Here is a 19937-nt window from a genome sequence, read left to right as displayed (position 1 = left end):
TCCCTTGAGGACATCCATTCGTCCCCACTTAGGGACTCTTCTGTAATTATCCCTTCCCTTTTTTGCATCATCAGTTTTCCTTCCTACTGATAACTCCAATAAGCATATAAACATTATCTCATAACTCCTGTGTTAAAGCATCTTCCCTGGAACCACTTGCCCTTGCATCTGAAGCCCATTCCTCCCCTTTCCCGAAAATTTCTTTTAAAAGTTGTCTCTACTTACTTTTTCCTCTTTTAATCTTCCTTATTAGTTTTAATGACATTTCCACAGTCCCTCTCTACTGAAACCATGGTTGCCAAGATTATCAATAATCTCCACATTTTCTTACCAAATGGTCAATTCTCCAATGCTCAGCAAAATTTGACGTGGCTTCTCACTATTTTTTCCTGGAATGGTTTCCTCACTTGGGTAGAGTATTCTAGATGCTCCTGGTTTTCTTCCTATTCCCCTGGCTGCTCCTTTTCAGTCCTTTACTTATTCCTCCTTTCCTTCCCAGTCTCTAAAAGTCAGAGAGTACCCTAGGACTCAGACTTCAAGCTGCTGTCTTCTATCTACACTAGCTTCTTAGATGTTGTCATCTAATACCAATGTGCCACTTAAATGCTCACGAATCCCAGATTTTATCCCTAGTTTACTCTCTTCCTGAAATCCACATCAATTTCCATATAAAATATTGACTCATCTTCTCCAAATGGCTGTCTAATAGGCAAGCCATGTATGCTCCAAATGGAAATCTTTCCCTTCCAAAATTCCCTCTCCCCAAGTCCAAACTTGATCCTATTATTTTTCCCATTCAACACATCCATTTTCTGTTCATCCATTTACTCTTGTTAAAAAACTCTAGTTTCATACTTCTTTATTCTGATTTCCTCACATCCCAAATTCAATCTTTCACCAAATCCTATAGTTCTTGCTTTCAAAACCTGTCCCAAATCTGACCACTCCTTGCCATCTCCACTGTTCTGACCTTACCCAAGCCACTACCATCTCTTATAGATTATAGACTATAGCTGTAAACATGTAACTGTTCTCTTTTCTTTAGCTCTTGACCCTACAGTAAGTTATCTACACGGCAGCTTTTCAGTATATGAATTAGATCACGTTATTCCTCTTGACTTCCCATCACATGTAGAGCAAAATCAAGTGATTTTACCAGGTACTGTAAAGCACCAAGGGATCCCGCCTCTGGCATATCCCTCACATGGTCTCCTGCTACTCTTTATAATCTGTTTCAGCCACATAGCTCTCCTCTTTGTTCCTTGGACAATAACACACATTCCAACTCAGGGACTTTTCAGTTACTGTCCTATTTGCCTGGAATCTCTTTTCATAGATGTTTACTTGGCTTTTCCCTCATTTTATTCAGGTCTGTATTCAACTGCCACCACCATGAAAGAACATAGATCTTCCCTGACCATGGCCTAATATCATCCTTGGTCACTCTCAACCCTTTTTTATTCTGCTTCAGTTTTCTTAATTAACGTATATAACTATCCTGCTTGCTTTATTGTGTTTGTTTGTTTATTATTTGTTCTCTGTATTTTAGTGAGCTCTATGAGGGCAGGGATTTTGCCTGCTTTCATCACTTCATATCCTCAACACCCAGAACAAAGGTTGGCACATGGTAGGCACTCACTCGATGCAGTTTAGGCAAATGAATGAACTAACGGTTGTTTCTTTCTACCTACTGTATGTCATGTTTCCTCTGTGTTTCAATATAGCTCTCAATTTTACTATAATAAATGTAAAACCTTACATGGAATTTCTAATAAATGCCAACTGTTCAACTCATAGGGTAGATACTATTCTTATGCCTATTTTACTAATAAGAGAACTGAGGCTTGGAGAGTTTAAGTACCTAGCTTGCAGTCACACAGCAAGTAAGTGGCAGAGCCAGAATTTGGACTCAGAAGGACTGGCTTCAGAGTTCTGCTCTCTTAATGATTATGCTCCCAGCTGCAGTCCTCTGTGAAGCTATTGTCCTTTTTCTTTCATTCCTTTCACCACATAGAGAGACACTGTACACTTAGCTGCCTCTATTTTTTTTTTTCCTTCCAGTCACTTTCCTCTTGTAACTAAGTTCTATCTGTGCCAGTTTTCTGTAGCTTTCTTCTTAAAGATCATTGTGTTTCAGAATCCTTGTGGGCCTTTCTCTCCCATATATAACTTCCTTATCTAATAAGTTCCCATATCCCATTGATTTTTTTTTCTTCCACAACATCTTTTGAATCCCTGGCTATATTCCCATTCCCAAGAGTCCTATTTTTATTCTCCTCTTTATGGCCTCACACCTGAACTGTCAAAACAGTCTTAAAATTAATCTTCCTCTCTGTTGTGTCTTCTAGACTTCTTTGTATCCTGCTTGCCAAATTTCTTCCTAAAACAACTTAAATATGGTATTTCACTCCATAAATTTTCCCAATGGCTCCTCACTGCCTTCTAAGAAAAAACGACAAACCCCTCAGCATACCAGATTTAAGTCTACATTTCTAGTTTCCTATTGCTGTGTTAGACGCTTGCCAAGCCAGACTAATCACCAGTCCACAAACATGCATTGCCCTTTATTTGATTTTCCTTCTGAATACCTTTTTTCCTTTAGGAATGACTTGGTAGCTATCTCTAACAAAGTTCTATGCATCTTTCGAAGACCAGAGAGATATTCATGCTTTCATAAATTCTTTCTTCTCTGATTATTCCATCCAGAAATGAGGGCTTCCTTTCTCATGTTTGAATGGCCTTTCTTTTTAACACTTGTGAGGCATTAATTCCACATAGTACTGCCTCATATGCTTAGGTATTCAAGTCCAAATTTTCTCTCCTCTAACAGATCGTGTATCATGTGATAGGGAGGGAATGTATCTAATTAATCTTCATAGACACACATTGTATAACTCGATACCTAGCACAAAATTGGTACTTGCTAAATATCTGTCAGGACTTCCCTGGTGGTCCACTGGCTAAGACTCCATGCTCCCAATGCAGGGGGCCCACGTTTGATCCAGGGAACTAGATCCTGAATGCTGCAGCTAAGACCTGACAGCCAAATGGGACTGAGTGAACTGATGAGGATGATTATAATTTTTGTGACTTTCTGTTTGAATAATAAAAAAAGGAAAATCCCACAAGGACTCAGTGGCAAAAAATATACAAATCAATTTTCACCGCAAAGTAAAGGAGCTGTTACAGTGGAGGATTACTGGACTGAATGTCAACATTATGACATAGTATGAGGGTGTTTCATGTTTGGTAATTGCAATCATTGTTGCTTTTGTTGTGGTCATCCATTTACAATGCTTGGTGTCAGTCTGTTTATCTCTTGTAAACATAAAATACAGTGTGTGTGTGTGTGTGTGTGTGTGTGAAAAAAAAAAGAATGCCTTGTGTTTATAACACTCCAGTGTTTTAAGGCTCTTTTTTTAGCAGTAATAGATAGAATAAAATAAAATTTCTGGTGTACTAAGGGCAGTTAAAGTTGTTTTCATTAGACAAGAAAGGAAATAATGTCATTAGAAAGAAAGAGGAATGAAATGAAATCTAACAAGCATTGAGAACTTCTAAATATTATTCACTTGCTAACTACCTTGCTGATTATCATTTCATTTAATCCTCACAATATTCTTACCTGGTGAGATTATCCTGATTTTACAGATGGGAAACAGAGACTCAAGCAGTTTAAGAAACTTACTCCAGGACACAACTGGGCAGCCTATGAGCCTCTATGGTATACTGCTTTTCTAAAGATAAAGATGCCTTATATTATTTATATTCATTTTTTTAACATCTTTATTGGAGTATAATTGCTTTACACGGGTGTGTTAGTTTCTGCTTTATAACAAAGTGCATCAGCTATGCATATACCTATATCCCCATATCTCCTCCCTCTTGCGTCTCCCTCCCACCCTCCCTATCCCACCCCTCTAGGTGGTCACAAAGCACCGAACTGATCTCCCTGTGCTATGCAGCTGCTTCCCACTAGCTATATCTATAGCACCATGTCCTATAAAATGGTAGTTACCAGATAAAATATAAACTACCTGAAGTGTTTTTTAGTTCTTAAAACCCACAGGAAATGGTATTTAATTTCATTGACGTACAAACTTTGTTTATTTGTCTAAGAATATATTTCATGGTTGAAAACATTATGTGGCATATGCTTCTTCTTACCCCTGAGCACACTTCACAGCTAAGTAAGCTGATGCCCATGAGAAGCATACCAGCTGATTGTATAGGCAGGAAAAGACCCTGGATATTCTGATTTCCCCAGTTGAATGTTGTTTCCTACAAAATGGTAGCAAAAAGTGAGTATTGTTACAATGGCCAAAGAATTATTTTAAATGTTTTTCTTACTAAAAATGAAATTAATTACAAGAAATCAGAAGCATCAGGTATAACTTCCCTTAATTTTTTAAGGATAAGTAAGAGTTATATGCTGGGTTTCCGGGAATCAGACTGAATAGAGATTGGAAAACAGGAGATGTATTAGCAAGTGCCTCAGGAATAACACCTGTGAGGGTAAAGGATGCAGGATTGCTGGGAGCGAGATATTGAACTGATGATGCAGTTTGATGGAGGCCTCAGCTGACCCTGTAGGTTGCTGTGGTGCTGGAATTGTCCTCTGTGTTGTCCCAAATGAGGTGGGAGGGGAGGGGCTATTCTGTAGTCTTTGAGGCAGGCTGCTCCTAGGAAGTAAGGTGTAACCTTGGGTGAGCAACTTCTTTGCTGAGAGCAATTTCTGGAGAGATGTAGATTTTCTTACAGTTTCAGTATTTTATTACTCGATGGAACCTAACTATTTGTTTGGCCTTGGAAAGATTCCCTTTCCATTTTCAACCTGTGTTTTCTTCTTCTGTAAAATGCAGGAGAGGTGAGGAGTCAGAGCTAGGAAATACGTAGACAGAAGCAGATACCCTGTAAGATCACATCAGTTGTACAGTTTTAATAATTTACTGTATGAGAGTTTTGCTGGGTAAAAGCCTCTTGAATTCCATTTTTTTTTTCAGTTTTTTCTTTCCTAGTAAATATTTGAGGGAAAAATGTAAAATTTGCCTTTAAAAAAAAGAAATCTCAAAAAGTTAAACTAGAGGCTATTAAAAAGACTGAGGCAAAGAAAAGCAAACAGTTTTGCTTTGGGGATAGCTTGGATGCTGCTATGGCTACTGGTTTGGGGGCTTTCTAGAACATTCACTATGAGAGTCAACTCTTTTTTTTCCCCATTCCCACTATGTGCTTTAATCACTTGTCTGCAGAACTCAAACTCAAACAAAGAAGCTATTGAAAAGTAAAATAAAGCCGCATGAGAAAAAGCAAGATTTTAAAAACTGGAATTCTCTTAGCTTGAGGTGCTGTATTACCAGAGGTTCTCTTGTGCACAGATGGACACTGGGAGGAACTGGCCTATGAAAGGCCAGTTTCCTAACCTCTGAAATATTTGATTTCAAATCAGAATCTTTGTCTGACCCTTGCATACATGGTGTGAGAAGCCAATGTCTTAAGACTGGTCCCAGCTCAATGGGCTTCTGGAACATTTATTCCTTCACCTTGTGGATTCCCGCATCTGACCAAGAATGCTTCCTTAAGGGTAATAAGTGCAAACAATTCTTTTAGTACCGTAAACACAAGTGCATACAAATTTTCAGCTCTTCAGAACTGTGGGAGCAGTGGCAAGGTGCAGAAAGTTCAGAGCTCATTTAAATTTGCATTAGAAATGATATCATTACCTAGTATATGTTTCCAAGCAATATTTGATAACTTTATTAAGATCAGTTTTTATTCTTTGAGTCTTGAACGTTATATTTCATTCCTTCTGTTGCTATGAATTTCTGCAGAAGGACTATTCTTTATGTATCCCTATAATTCCCACAGTGCTGTGTAAATGACTTTGTATAACAGTTGTTACTAAATATGCGTTGAAAGCACAGAGGTTGTTTCTTGATAGTTCCACAAGCAAATGATTTTTATGTAAAGTTTGTTGATTAGTAATTCCACTGGATTACACCGTATTACTGGATTAATTCCACTGGGTATCCAAATCAGCAGGTCAGTAAGATTGTGCAGACATGGTCAAAACATGGCCTTTAAGTTCAAGATGGTACATATGAGGAATACAGAATTGTGTTTTTAGGGAGGATTTTACAAGGCAAAAAATAGCTTGATTATCAGAGATGTAGGAATAATCCAGAAGGGACCTGACAAAGAGTTGGTGGAAGAATTTTGAATGATGGAGTACAAAAGGTACTCTAGCTTTTAGAAAGGTTTCCTAGAGCAATATGAAAAATAAAAAATCCGTTGTTTTTTTTTAAAGTATAGTTGATTTACAACAGTGTGTTAGTTTCAAGTGTATAGCAAAGTGTTTCAGTTTTTTTTAGATTATTTTCCATTATAGGTTATTACAAGATATTGACTATGACTCTCTGTGTTATACAGTAAATCCTTGTTGCTTACAAACTTTATGTATAGTAGTTTGTATCTGTTAATCCTACACTCCTAATCTGTCCCTCCCTCCCTCTCCCCTTCAGTAACTATAAGTTTGTTTTCTATGTCTATGAGTCTGTTTCTGTCCTGTATATAGATTCATTTGTATTATTTTGAGATTCCACGTATAAGTGATATCTTGTAGTATTTGTCTTTTGCTGTCTGACTTACTTCACTAAGTATAATGTTTTCTAGGTCAGCCATAAAAAAATGAAATATTGCCATTTGCAGCAACATGGACGGACTAGAAGATTCCTCACTTTTTCAGATTTATGTCACCCAATTCTTCCTTAATTCCTAACATCTTAGAGGTTTCTACAACAAAATGCACTATCTTTTCTTCCAGGATCTTTCTCATCTGAGTCAAGTCTTTTGGGCGGTCTGGGGTAACTTGTAAAAGATTAAAGCAGATGGGCTCACAGTGTCCTGGGAAAGTCACTGGTCTGCAGAGAAGGAAGCTGTGTGATGCCTGAAGCTCATCTCAAAGGAGTCCTCTAGCCCCAGATCAGAATCTACTTTTCCTGCAGTCTCATCTGTCTGATGTCCTTGGTGTCAAAGTGTACTCTCAGATGTTCACAACTATTTCAGATTTCTGGACTTCGTAGCCATATCTCATTTGAGAAGTGAGTGAAGGCTGTAGGAGGCTGTAAGGGTCTTAAGGTTCCCTGCTCACATTTGCTCTTAGGACGTTTTCATAGCTGCCCTGTGGCAGTCACTAGTCCAATCACCTCCACATCGTATCTCATCTTGTAAAGTGTGTGAAAACCACATGAAAAATGGGCTGGCTGGATAGATTTAGATAAACTAAGAGCCTTCCCTTAGCTCCTAAATGACAGGACCAGAATTTGAACCAGGTTTGATTTTATAATCATAATTCCAATTATTTTCTTCCTCCGGAAAAAGAACTTTTCTTTCTAATCTCATAAATCTTACAGTGTCATACTTCCCTCAGGTTCAAATTTGAGTTAAAAAAACACTATTTAGTTTCCTCTAACTTAATGTACTTCTCTTTCAAATGTAAGATGGTATTTTTTAATAGAACTAATTAGCATTTTAATAGAACTATAATGGCAATAATTGTCAGTATCTTTGGAAAAGTTTGGCTTATATTTTAAGTGCTCATATTTTTTAAACTTTTACTTATGTTTAAACAGTTTTATTGAGATATAACTTTATATATATATATATATATATATATATATATATATAAACTGCATGTATTTAATTTGTACAGATCTATTAAGTTTAGATATATGCATACACCCATGAAACCGTCACCATAATCAAAGTCATAGACATATAAGAAGGTTGTTTTAACAGTACTTCCTGTTGAATGGTATTCAGCTCAGTCTTGGGGCAGATCTATAGGAACCCAGCAGATTAATATCAATAACCCATATTTCCACAGTGCTGACTCCTGACCCCTCACCCTGCTGCACTTCCATGTGGATAATCTCTTTAAATGATTTTTTATTTTTTATTTCTAGCCGTACGCGGGCCTCATCACTGTTGTGGCCTCTCCCATTGCAGAGCACAGGCCCCGGACACGCAGGCCCAGTGTCCATGGCCCACGGGCCCAGCCGCCCCGCGGCATGCGGGATCCTCCCAGACCGGGGCACGAACCCGTGTCCCCTGCATCGGCAGGCGGACTCCCAACCACTGCGCCACCAGGGAAGCCCTGGATAATCTCTTTAATCCTCAGAACCACATCATAAAGTTGGTACCATGATCATCTCCACTTTACAGATGAGAAAACCAAGAAACAGAGAGCATATATACCCTCTCAAGTGAATGTATAGTTATCCACTACTGCATAACAAATTACCCCCAAAATGTAACAACATAAAACAGCCATTTATGTTTTTCAACAGCTTCTGAGGGTCAGGAATACAGGAGTGATTTAGCCAGGCAGTTCAGACTCAAGACATGACTCCTGGCTTCCTCCAGAGTGAATTATCAGAGAGAGAGAGAGAGAGAGAGAGAGAGAGAGAGAGAGAGAGAGAAATCTCATTTAACCTAATTTTGGAAGTGACATACCATCACTTCCATTGCATTCTTTGGTCACCAGACCAACCCTGGTGAAATGTGGCAGGAAACTCCAATAGGGATGTGAAGACATGAGGAGGGAATCATTGGGAGGTATCTTAGATACTGGCTGTGACATTTATTCACTACCCAGTGGCAGAACTGGATAGTGAACCCAGGGAGTTTGACCTCAGTGTTTGGGCTTTTTACCACTATGAGCAGATACTGACACACCATTGTAAAGCAATTATACTCTAATAAAGATGTTAAAATTTTTTAAAAAAAATAACTGCAGAACACATCATTGTGAATGTTCACTATTTTCCTAAAGGTGGAGGTTGTGGATACTTGTGGCGGCCATCCAGTGACAATTACTTGTTAAAGGACACCTGAAAGTGTGAAGGAAATTAGAATATTTATCAAGGGCTGTGGACACTACATTTCCAAATAGTCCAGAGTATATATAGGCCATTGCCGATATAAAGAGATGCTAAAGAGAAGCAGAATGAGAAATCATTTGACTTTAAACTCTTTGCACTTCAAAATACTATCTTTACTCCTCTGTTTGCCCACCTCTCCTCAACAAGTCTCTCAAATCTGTCAAGTATCTTGGTGAGAAATCTCTACAGAGAGCTTTATTTCTTAAAATTGTAGCTTTAAAAATAAAATCTCTACTTCAGATTTCTTATCAGTCATGTTTAGTGCTAACATTTTTTAAAATGTTGTAAAAGTTTTTGAATATCAACGTGGCCTGTTCAGGGCACTAACTAATTTGGTGAGGGAATTTCCACTTGAAAAATCTTTGTGTGTCAGTATGACATATAAATTCAGTTGTCAGCAAGCTGTGTCATAACAGATTTCTAGTCATAGTCGGCCACAAAGCAGAGATTTATTGAAAGTGCTTGATGATATCGCTCTCTGAGCTGTTTTACATAAACAGAGCAGTGCAGTGAATGCCTTGAATTGTAGTGTGAGGGTGTATGTATGTGTGTGTGCTTCTGGCTCTCAAAACTGACATGTAGAGGGAAAATACCAAAATGCACTTCAATACACAGTGTTGGATCCAACTTATTTCCGAATGATTAGTTTCACAACAACAGTTTTATAAGTAAGGGTAGATGTCTATGCCGTTTTAGAAATGAATCATGCATCAAAATACTTCAAAACCAAAGCTTTGGAATACTGACTATTCTATTTCATGTTAGGGTATAGAAGAATGAGAATTTCTGAGGTGCAGAGACATACAACCGATTTATTATTTTTTAAAGAACTTTTATTATTTGCAAACCTTTTGTACCCAGGTCAGTAGTCAAAATGCAAAACTCATGAAAAGTAAAATTTCTTTTCTTCAGTAATGAAAGACTTGGAACTGGAATATAAATTTAGTCTCTTGGGTTCTCTCAGCTTTCTAACATACAGAATCTGTGGCTTGCCAAATTATTTTATATTTCTCTATTCAAATTTATTCAGCTCGAAACAGGAGATATTGATGACATTTTTTTTCTAAATGTATTCTAAAAGATTGGTTAAATTCACATAACATTATTGATTAAGAAAGGTGTGCAGTTTGTCAAGTGGGTGCCTTCCACATCTAAAGGAGACTATCATTGTCACATTTATTTATGAGTAAAAATTGTCAACACGGGAAAGGCTTTGCAATTTGGCAGTCAACCTTAATGACTATGCAGTGATCTCATTTTGATCAGTAAGATGTGTGAATTCATTAAATTAACTGCTTCAGAGACAGATTTTGAGTTATATGAATACAGACTTTACGTTATTATATGACTCTTATTTACAAATGTATTCAAATCTATTATTATTATCATTATTATTACTATAGTAACTATACACGGCAGGAGACTAAATAATACATCAAACCATGTAAAAAATCTCCAGTGGGTTAAAATGACAGATTTCTAAATATTACTTCTAGAAAATCTTTCTTATTAACTCACTTGAAAAATATGAAGTACCTCCAGCACCATACTTTGACAGACACAAAGACTATAAAATTATAACCTTTTCCTTTGGGGAATTTATAATTATTTTGGCTAGTATCTGATTTGAATTTCTGATTCTTTTTAAAAGTTTCCTTGTCATTTTATTTCTTTTCCCTTTTCTAAAGTCTGTTCATATGTTTGTATAGCCACAGTTTACTCTTTATAAAATATTTTATAGATTACAAAGCATCTTCATTTATGATGCTATAATATCATTTAATAATCTCAGTTTTTCATTCGAGTCCTCCCAAAAATAATTTAGAAAAGCTTTGTATCACCACACACAGTTTTAACTTAACATTTACAATATTATAAGTCAAGTATCTGTGAAATATGTAATTTTTCTGGTATTCCACTCTTCCAAATAAAGCCAAAAGTATAAAAATACCATAGCAATATGATACCCTCATCATCCATTTACAAAATACATGAGGAAGCTCCCTTTTACAGAGAAAAGTTGTATCACTCATTTTTTCCTTGAACTAGTTCCTACAATTCACTTTCCCCACAGAATAGTATACAGTTGTCATCTGTTTTTATGACTATCTTTGGTCGATCATCTATCTTATTTCTTTGAAACATAATATTTTTATAAACTGAGATGTTAGATTTATATTATAAACTTATGTGACCACAAGTTTTTAACTGCTAATTATTTTTCTTCTCCGTGTGTTAACATTACAATTAGTATTTCTGCACAATTGTATATAAAATAAGATTGTGTTAGAATTCTGTCATCACTTAATGACATGAAAGATGCTTCTTTTGTGCAACTAATGCATGTATTCGTGGATGAACATTACTGCATAAATTCTATTCCGATGTTTTCTCTTATTGATCTAAACATTGAGAAACCTCATTTGCATTAAGTATGAGCAAGTGCAATAACAATGAGATTTTTATAGCAATCATTCAAAGATTCAAACTCCTTCCAAATTACATGCCACAATTATTCTGTGAACTCTCATACAAAGTTACTTTTAATAGTATTTCAGTAAACAACTAGATAATGTCTTCCTTCAATTTTTCTGGAAGTAAAATTTTAGAAACTACCTAAATTTCAAAGGTATTTATTACTCATTCAAGTTACTTACTTTATAATTTTCTAGGAGATACAACCAGCAAAAAGCTTTACTAAGACTTACAAAGTAATTATAAAATACACATGCAGATTTTTTTCACTTGAGGTACTTTGTGTAATACAATATACTAAGACAGGATTGGAAACTTTGAAATATCACTTATATCTTTACTAACATAATTTTCTGAAAAAATGTTTTATCCCATTAAATGATTAATATGTATTTTTATTCGATTCAGATAAAACAACCATTACTTAACCAACTGAAAAAAGAGTTAGTCTTCATTGTCGAACCAGTCAGTCAAAACATTTTATCTGAAAAAAACCCAACTTCGTTTTTCAATTAAACATGTTAATAGGCACTTTAAGAAGTGTTATAAATAAACTGAAAAATAAATTCTCGAATGCAGTTTTAAGAGCCAGTTTACTAGAAGCAGTCTTTTTATTTTAAAGTGTTATGTATTTAATGTAACTAATCTGCATTTTTAAGTTAAAATGTTTTTTAAATCTGTTTCTAACTAACAATAGTGCAAGATAATCTGTATCTTGATGATGAAATTACTTTCATAAGAGGGATGTGATTAAAACAAAAAAAAAGATTTTCCTTTGGTAAATGTACACTGCTGTGCATGCTGAACTCCAGCAATTGACATTAGGGTATAATTAAATAAAAAATCAAGTATATAACAGAAATAACTTCATTAATTTTATATACAGGAATATACTGTTGAAATTGATCATTCCAGTAGCTAGCTTAATTTTTATTTTTAGTTAATGAGAGGTAGGGAATACTAAACATTTTATAAGATGGAGATTGACTACACTTAGAGTAAATATTTCATAATATGATGTAATTGAACAGATATTTGAATAATGGAATGGAACAATGCTCACTAAACCTAGAAAATATTGTGTAAGATATTATCTGTGGGTTTAAGTCAATATAACTTAAAACATGTTTGGTATTCACAGAAAACATTCAGTTGCATTTAAATTAATGTGTCACTAAGTTGTACTACTATTTTGGCTGTTTGAAAGTATTTTCTTTCTATTTAAATATAAATCCTTTGTGTGATTATTTAGACTATAACTTGCTATTCTCTCTCCAGACTATAGATCTCCAAAGCATTACATTCTTTTCACGGAGTTAATAGAAAATTCCCATTTCCTTAGCCCACTCTATATAATATATTCCATTTCTGAACAACACAGTATTTCTAATGTCATCATTTTTGCCTAGGAGGAAGACTAAGACAAAAACTAAACTAAACTAAATAAAAGCCAGGAAGCCTTCAGATGGCTTTATGATGGCTGATGAATCATTTCCTTGTTTGAAACCATGAAAAGTTTTAAACCTCAGGGTAATGCTCCCTGGTAAGATTCTTAAAGAGCGAGTTATCTCTCCTGAGGTAAGAAAGGGACTTTCTGGAAAGAGAGGTAAGGAAAGGAACCTACGTGGTACTGTGAAGACATGCATGGATTTAAAGATGTGAAAATGTAGCCGTTTCCTTTTTGCTTGTTAGGTGGATACACAGAATTATACATACTAACGATAACATCTTTGTTTTGCAGCTGTCGTGAGTGCCATCCCTGTGCCAACCCTAGAAAGTGCCCAGTACCCAGGAATCCTTCCTTCGCCCACGTGTGCATACCCCACCCGCAGTGTGAGTGCCATCCCTGTGCCAACCCTAGAAAGTGCCCAGTACCCAGGAATCCTTCCTTCGCCCACGTGTGCATACCCCCACCCGCAGTTCACCCTCCGGCCTGTGCCGTTCCCTACACTGTCAGTGGACCGAGGTTTCGGAGCCGGAAAAAGTTAGTGTATTGCATTTTCCTTTCTTTTTACTAAGAACAAATGAATAATACCAAGGATGTCTTGTCAAGTGTGTAGCATTTTGGTGTTCTTATCCTTTGGAAAGATTGATATACTTATGACCTGGGTGCTAGAATTTTCTTTTCCAGCATCGTCTGTTTTTTTGGAACCTATGTACATGCTTTGGGACTGATTTTCTAGGAGTCTTTCCATAGTCCATTATGGGGAGTCATGGGGAAACAAAGATTCAGTAAAACAGTAATGTGATGGGTGCTTGAAATTAATTTGTTCTGTTAACTGGAAAGTTAATAAGCAAGTGACTGTCCTTCAACATTCTTATTTAAGTGTCTGTTGGTTATAACTAAAGATGTCTCATTGATTTTCCTTATGAACCAATAACTGTATGAAAGCTCTCTTTATTAAATCAGTTCAGCAGTACATTTTCATCTTTAAGAAATAGTTGCTGGAAATGAAAAATTCCCAGAGTGGTATTTTATCTGTTTTTATGTATGTACTTTTCCAGTTTTAATGAGATATAATTGACATTTAACATTGTCTAAGGTGTACAAAGTGTTGATGTGATACACTTATGTATTGCAAAATGATTACCACCATAACCTTAGCCAACATCCCCATCATGTCACATAATAAGCATTTCTTTTTTGTAATAAAAATATTTAAGAGCTACTCTCTTAGCAACTTTCAAGTGTATAATACAGTATCATTAACTATAATCACTATGCTGTACATTAGATCCCCAGAACTTATTTGTCTTATAAGTGGAAGTTTGTACTCTGACCAATATCTCCCTTCTTCTCTCAACCCCCAGCCCCTGGTGAACATAATTCTAGTTTCTATTTCTACGAGTTTGGCTTTTTTAGATTCCACATATAAGTGATATTATATAATGTATGTCTTTCTCTGTCTGACTTATCTCATTCAGCATGATGTCCTCAAGGTCTGTCTATGTTGTTGCAAATGGCTGGATGTCCTTCTTTCTCATGGCTGAATAATATAGATAGATAGATAGATAGATAGATAGATAGATAGATAGATAGATAGATGATAGAGATGTAGCTGTAGATGTAGATATAGATACAGATATAAATATAGATAGATAGATATCTCACATCTTCTTTACCCATTCATCCTGGACAGAAACTTAGCTTTTTCATTGTTTTGGCTATTGTGAATAATGCTACAAAAAGCACAGGAGTGCAGATATCTCTTTGATATCCTGATTGCCTTTGGCTACACCCAGAAGTGGGATGACTGGATCATATGATTGTTCAATTTTTAATTTCCTAAGGAACTTCCATACTGTTTTCTATAGTGGCTGCACTCATGTATATTCCTACTAACAGTGCAAACATGTTTTCCTTTCTCCACATCCTTGCCAAGACTTGTTATCTCTTGCTTTTTTTTATTTTAACCATTCTGATAGATGTGAGGTGGTATCTCATTGTGGTTTTGATTTGCATTTCCCTAATGATTAGTGATGTTGAGCACCTTTTCATCTATCTGTTGGTCTTTTATATTCCCTCTTCGGAATAATATCCATTCAGTTCCTCTGCCCAATTTTTAATCACATTGTCTTTTTGCTATTGAGTTGTATGTGTTCTTTATATATTTTGTATATTAACCACTTATCAGATGTTTGATTTGTAAGAATTTTCTCCCCTTACCTTTTCATTTTCTTTCTGTGTAGAAGCTGTTTAATTTGATGTAGTTCCACTTGCTTATTTTTGCTCTTGTTAGCTTTGCTTTTGGTGTCCAATCAAAAAACTCATTGCCAAGACCAATGTCTAAGTTTTCTTTCAGGAGTTTTACAGTTCCAGGTCTTATGTTCAAGTCTTTAATCCATTTTGAGTTTATTTTTGCAGATGGTACCAGATAGGGGTTCAGTTTTATCCTTTCACACGTGACTATCCAGTTTTCCCACCACCAATTATTGAAGAGACTCTTCTTTCCCCATGATATATTATTGTATTCCTTGTTAAATATTAGTTGATTTTTATATGTGGAGATTTATTTGGGCTCTCAATTCTGTTCCATTGGTCTGTGTCTGTTTTATGCTAATACTATACTGTTTTAATTACTATAGTTTTGTGGGATAGCTTGAAATCAGGAACTATGATGCCTCCAGCTTTGTCCTTAGGATTGCTTTCAGCTATTCAGCATTACATACAAATTTTAGGATTTTTTTTTCTATTTCTGTAAAAATGACATTGGAATTACAGTAGGGATTGCGTTGAATATATAGATGGCTTTGGGTAGTAATTTTAACAATATTAATTCTTCCAATCCAGGAACACAGTCTATCTTTCCATCTTTTATAGCTTGTTCAATTTTTCTTTCATCAAAGTCTTGTAGTGTTCAGTGTAGAGCCCTTTCGCCTCCTTGGTTAAATTTATTCCTAAGTATTTTGTTCTTTTTGATGCTATTGTAAATGAGATTGTTTTCTTAATTTCTCTTTCTGATAGTTTGTTGTTAGCATATAAAAATGCAACTGATTTTTGTATATTGATTTTGTATCCTGAGAGTAGTATTTCATTTGTTTCAAGGAATGTAGGAATGGAGAAAGACTCTCAGGCTATTGTATATACCCTGGTGATTTTTCCTGTGCCATTTGACTTTTTTTTTTTTTCTTCAAGCACAGCATTTTAAAATCTATTTTATGGCATTCTTCTCCTTGTTACAAACGGGTGACTCAGCAGCTCCTGTGAGATGGGATATTTCGTAATAGATAAGATGGTAACAGCAATAAAATATATTTGTGGGGTAGCTATATTTTTTCCAACTCAACAGGGACAGCTCTAAGAAATCATAAATCATCTGGATGTAACAAGGTTAGAATTAAAAGGCGTTAGGAATCTACCAAGAGATGATTATATTTATTTTTCTTTTTCTCACTGCACATCATGTCTAGAGAATAGAGTTGTGTGCAAAAACTCGAAGAAAAAAGCCCCCCAAACCATACTGAAGGAATTTAAATACGAAAGGTGTGAGAAGTCCAACAACCCAAAATTTCCGAATCCCCAGGCAACTAGGACGATGATTCCAGTCAAAGAATTCAGAACCCACAAGTCCCTTCTTCAACTTCTGAAATGAACTGTCTCCAACAGAAAAGAGAGGTTTATAGTTTTAGTTTGGTTTTCTCCTCATTGGTTCATTGTTTACTGCTTTCTTTTGATTTCATTTATATTCTCTAACTTTCAAAGAAAGTGTAAGAATGGCTTTTATCGGTTCATTCCAGCAAGACTGAGACAGCCAAAGTTCACTACTTTGTTTAAAACTAAACAAAGCCAAAGTTCACTACTTTGTTTAAAACTAAACAAAGCCAAAGTTCACTACTTTGTTTAAAACTAAACAAACTAAAACAAATTTTTCCTTCGGAAAATCCAGCATCCCATTTACTCTTTGATTCCAAAAGTTAAATTTCAGTGAAAAAAATAAAAACAATAAACGAGCTAGTATAAAATTTGTTTTCATCTATGGTTAAGGACCACGGATTTGTTTATATCTGTGATTAGTCTCATGGACCACTCTGGTGCAAAATTTTGATTGTGGGGAGGCTGTGCATATCTGGGGTCAGAGGGTAAATCTCTGTATGTTCCACTCAATTTTGCTATGAACCTAAAAACTGCTCTAAAAATTAAGGTCTATTAGAAAGAAAGAAAGAAAGAAAAGACAGAGAGAGAAGGAAGGGAGGGAGGGAAAAAGGAAGGGAGAAAAATTTAGTCTCCTTAGTAGATTTTTTATTTTGTTAATTTATTTAAAAGTAAGGATTATTAAATAAATTTAATTATGTAACTATTACATAATATATAATACAAACATAAAATAGATAATTTAACTATTATAGAAAGTTATGCAAATAAAAGATTCTTAACAGAATTCTTACTTTAATAATTCTCAACTCTCATCTGAAATTAAAAGGCATAGGCATTCACTCCTGGCCAAGATTTCACATGTTTTTAAAATATATACTCAGTCATTCTTCAAGTATTTTTTGACCAAAGCTATGTGAAATGCAAAAGGTATAGGAACTAATATGTGTCTCTAAGTGCTTGCTTAGAAAAGAAAAAAAACAACGCATCCTCTTTTCTAGGAAACTAAATATTCTCTGAATCACTGTCAGAAACAGTTAACTTCCAGTCATTCAGTATCAGTTTCTAAATGCCTTGGAGAACACTAAACATCCCTGTTCTCTCTCAAGCAGAAAACATTTCATGCCTCTGGCTGGAGATGTCTTATTAGTCACCTTGAAAAACAGTGAAAGGCACACACAGGAAAAGAAGCATTTGACTGTGTGAAATGGGGCAACTTTCCTTCCTCACAAGTTATCAGAAAGACCTTTGACTTTGAGAGATGAATCACTAACTCTGCCCCCGAAGACTGCTGCTTTCTGAAGACACAAATAAAGCTGAATTTGTCCCCTCCCATAAGGAAAGGAAAGATATAGGTTAAAGTACATTTGCATAACACATATTTGGTGATCCATGGATAAAGCTTTATACAGTCATGATGGACAAATCTTTCCCCTTCCTACTAATGCACTGCAGTTCTGCTCTTAGCCTCAATAGGCAAAGTAACTGGCCTTTGGGGAACAAAGAAAAGTGCTATATTTTGAAAACTTCAAATAATCATCTTGAGGTCTCATTTCTACAAATCAGTATAAAATCAGTGCCCCCATTTCCTCATCTTTGAAACGTACTAGAGAAGAGTAGATGATTTCCATTATTGTTATCAGTGTTGGCATGGTCTTAGTGAGAAAGCTGGTCAACTTTATCCATGTTATTTTTCTGCCCCGCCTCTCCGCCATATTGGAAATCAATTAACAAATGGAACTTGACCTAAATAAGATCAGCACAGTAGAGTTCATGAATTTTTCTCTAGGGTCTTGTAAAAAAAATCCGAACTGTGAGGAATTGGGGTTACTTAGGATTATTGCATGATGTTGTTCTTCTGAGATTAATGAGTGAATTTGGTTCCTAAAAATGTTCGAGTCTTGAAGTGTCTTTGCTTAGAGTTATTAGTGTGCTGTATTTCTTTCAAATATTGCAATTTTAGATGGAAGAAAAATCCTCATTTCCATTTTTGCAATATTTTTGCCAGTTATTCCATAGCAATTATTTGTGTTGACATTAATTATTATAAAGTGCCTTGAGATTTGACTCTGCTGTGTAATTGTATGCTATTTGTACAATGAATTCCTACTATTTCATCATTTGAAAAGGAGTGCCTTGCCAGTACATATTTGATTCTCACTTTAGTGTCTGAATTACAGGGAAGCTGCACCTCGTGGGCGAAAGGAGGTTTTCTTTGCTTTTAGAGCTCTTAGTACAGCTAAATGTCATGTCACAGAGCAAATCTGTTTCACATAGGTGTCCTGAAGCTGGCACCTGAACTGGCCAAACGAGCTCATCTGAAATGAGAGCTTTTCCAGTGGAGCAGTTGCTATTGTGTTTGTCTGAGAATTTTTTCACTGCCCTAGATGTCAGCCATTTCTAAAAGGCATTTTTATTGTTTTGCTCTATGTAAAATATAAGCATTATGAATTGTCTATGGAAAACCTGTACCTTGTCCATTGTATTAGGTATTGAGCAAAATTAACGTTTTGAACAAAACAAAAACAGTCCCTTATGCATTACTGATACACTCAGTGTTGAGGCTGGACCCTCCCATTCCACCTAGCACATTGCATTAGGCACGTTCCTTTTCACTATGTGGTACTAAGTATTGATTTTGCTAAATAGCTGGTCCATTGGTATCAAGCCACCATTACTTCTCTCAAAGTCAAGAACCACATTGTGATGTTCCCAGTGGGAATCATGGTGGCCAACTGAAAACTTGGGAATGGAGGACTAGGCATGCACAGCATTTTTATTTTCAAATATGCCGAAGAGAAGAAAAATGGGAGTGCCCCCCCCCCCTAAAATTCACTGAAGTCAACAGAATTCATGTGAAGCCTGAGGTTTTAAAGTAACTAAATTTTAGAAGACTAAAAAAATTGCATGTAAGTTTTATTAAACCTATGATCACAATAATATTTTAACTTAGATCTCTTTGATTTCAAAAATGTAGAAGAAATAGAAAAAGAAAATCTGAAGGAAGGAATGAAGAAAAGAAAGACATCACAAAACGTTATTATTTCTGTAATAACTAAAGCAGTTTTCAAAATATGATATGGATTTACTGTAGTCCATCTTCAGTAGAGAGAATTACAGCAGATTTCTGAGGAAAATTGTGAACTTTCTTTTCTTGGAGAGGCATTTTTAATATGATGATATGGACCATTTAATAAAAACCAGCCCTGTGGTAATAAAGAAGGACCTTGTTGTAGGTTCCTGCAGCTGCTTCTCTCTGATCTAGATCTGAGAGATACTGTATTTTTATTTGGACAACTGACCGTTGGTCATTTGTTCCTTTAGACTAAATATGAGTCTAGAGTAAAACCTTCATCATTTTCTTTGCTTCTAAAACTATACTCTCAACCACCTAATTACACCATCTTGATTGAACACACATGTTCCTCTTT

At 35.6% G+C, this 19937-nt stretch overlaps 1 protein-coding gene across 1 annotated transcript in view; it reads left to right on the top strand.

Annotated features, from left to right (window-relative positions):
• DCC (DCC netrin 1 receptor) overlaps positions 1-19937 on the top strand; it is a 1189680-nt gene that overhangs the window by 1116956 nt on the left and 52787 nt on the right. Inside the window, 1 exon segment of the mRNA XM_007471661.1 lies at positions 13247-13404. Within this exon segment, the coding sequence (XP_007471723.1) occupies positions 13247-13404 (158 nt within the window).

This window comes from Lipotes vexillifer, unplaced genomic scaffold, assembly GCF_000442215.2.
Source record: "Lipotes vexillifer unplaced genomic scaffold, Lipotes_vexillifer_v1.1 scaffold195, whole genome shotgun sequence".
NCBI classification, from domain to species: Eukaryota; Metazoa; Chordata; class Mammalia; order Artiodactyla; family Lipotidae; genus Lipotes; species Lipotes vexillifer.
This window is presented reverse-complemented; position numbering and strand designations above follow the sequence as displayed.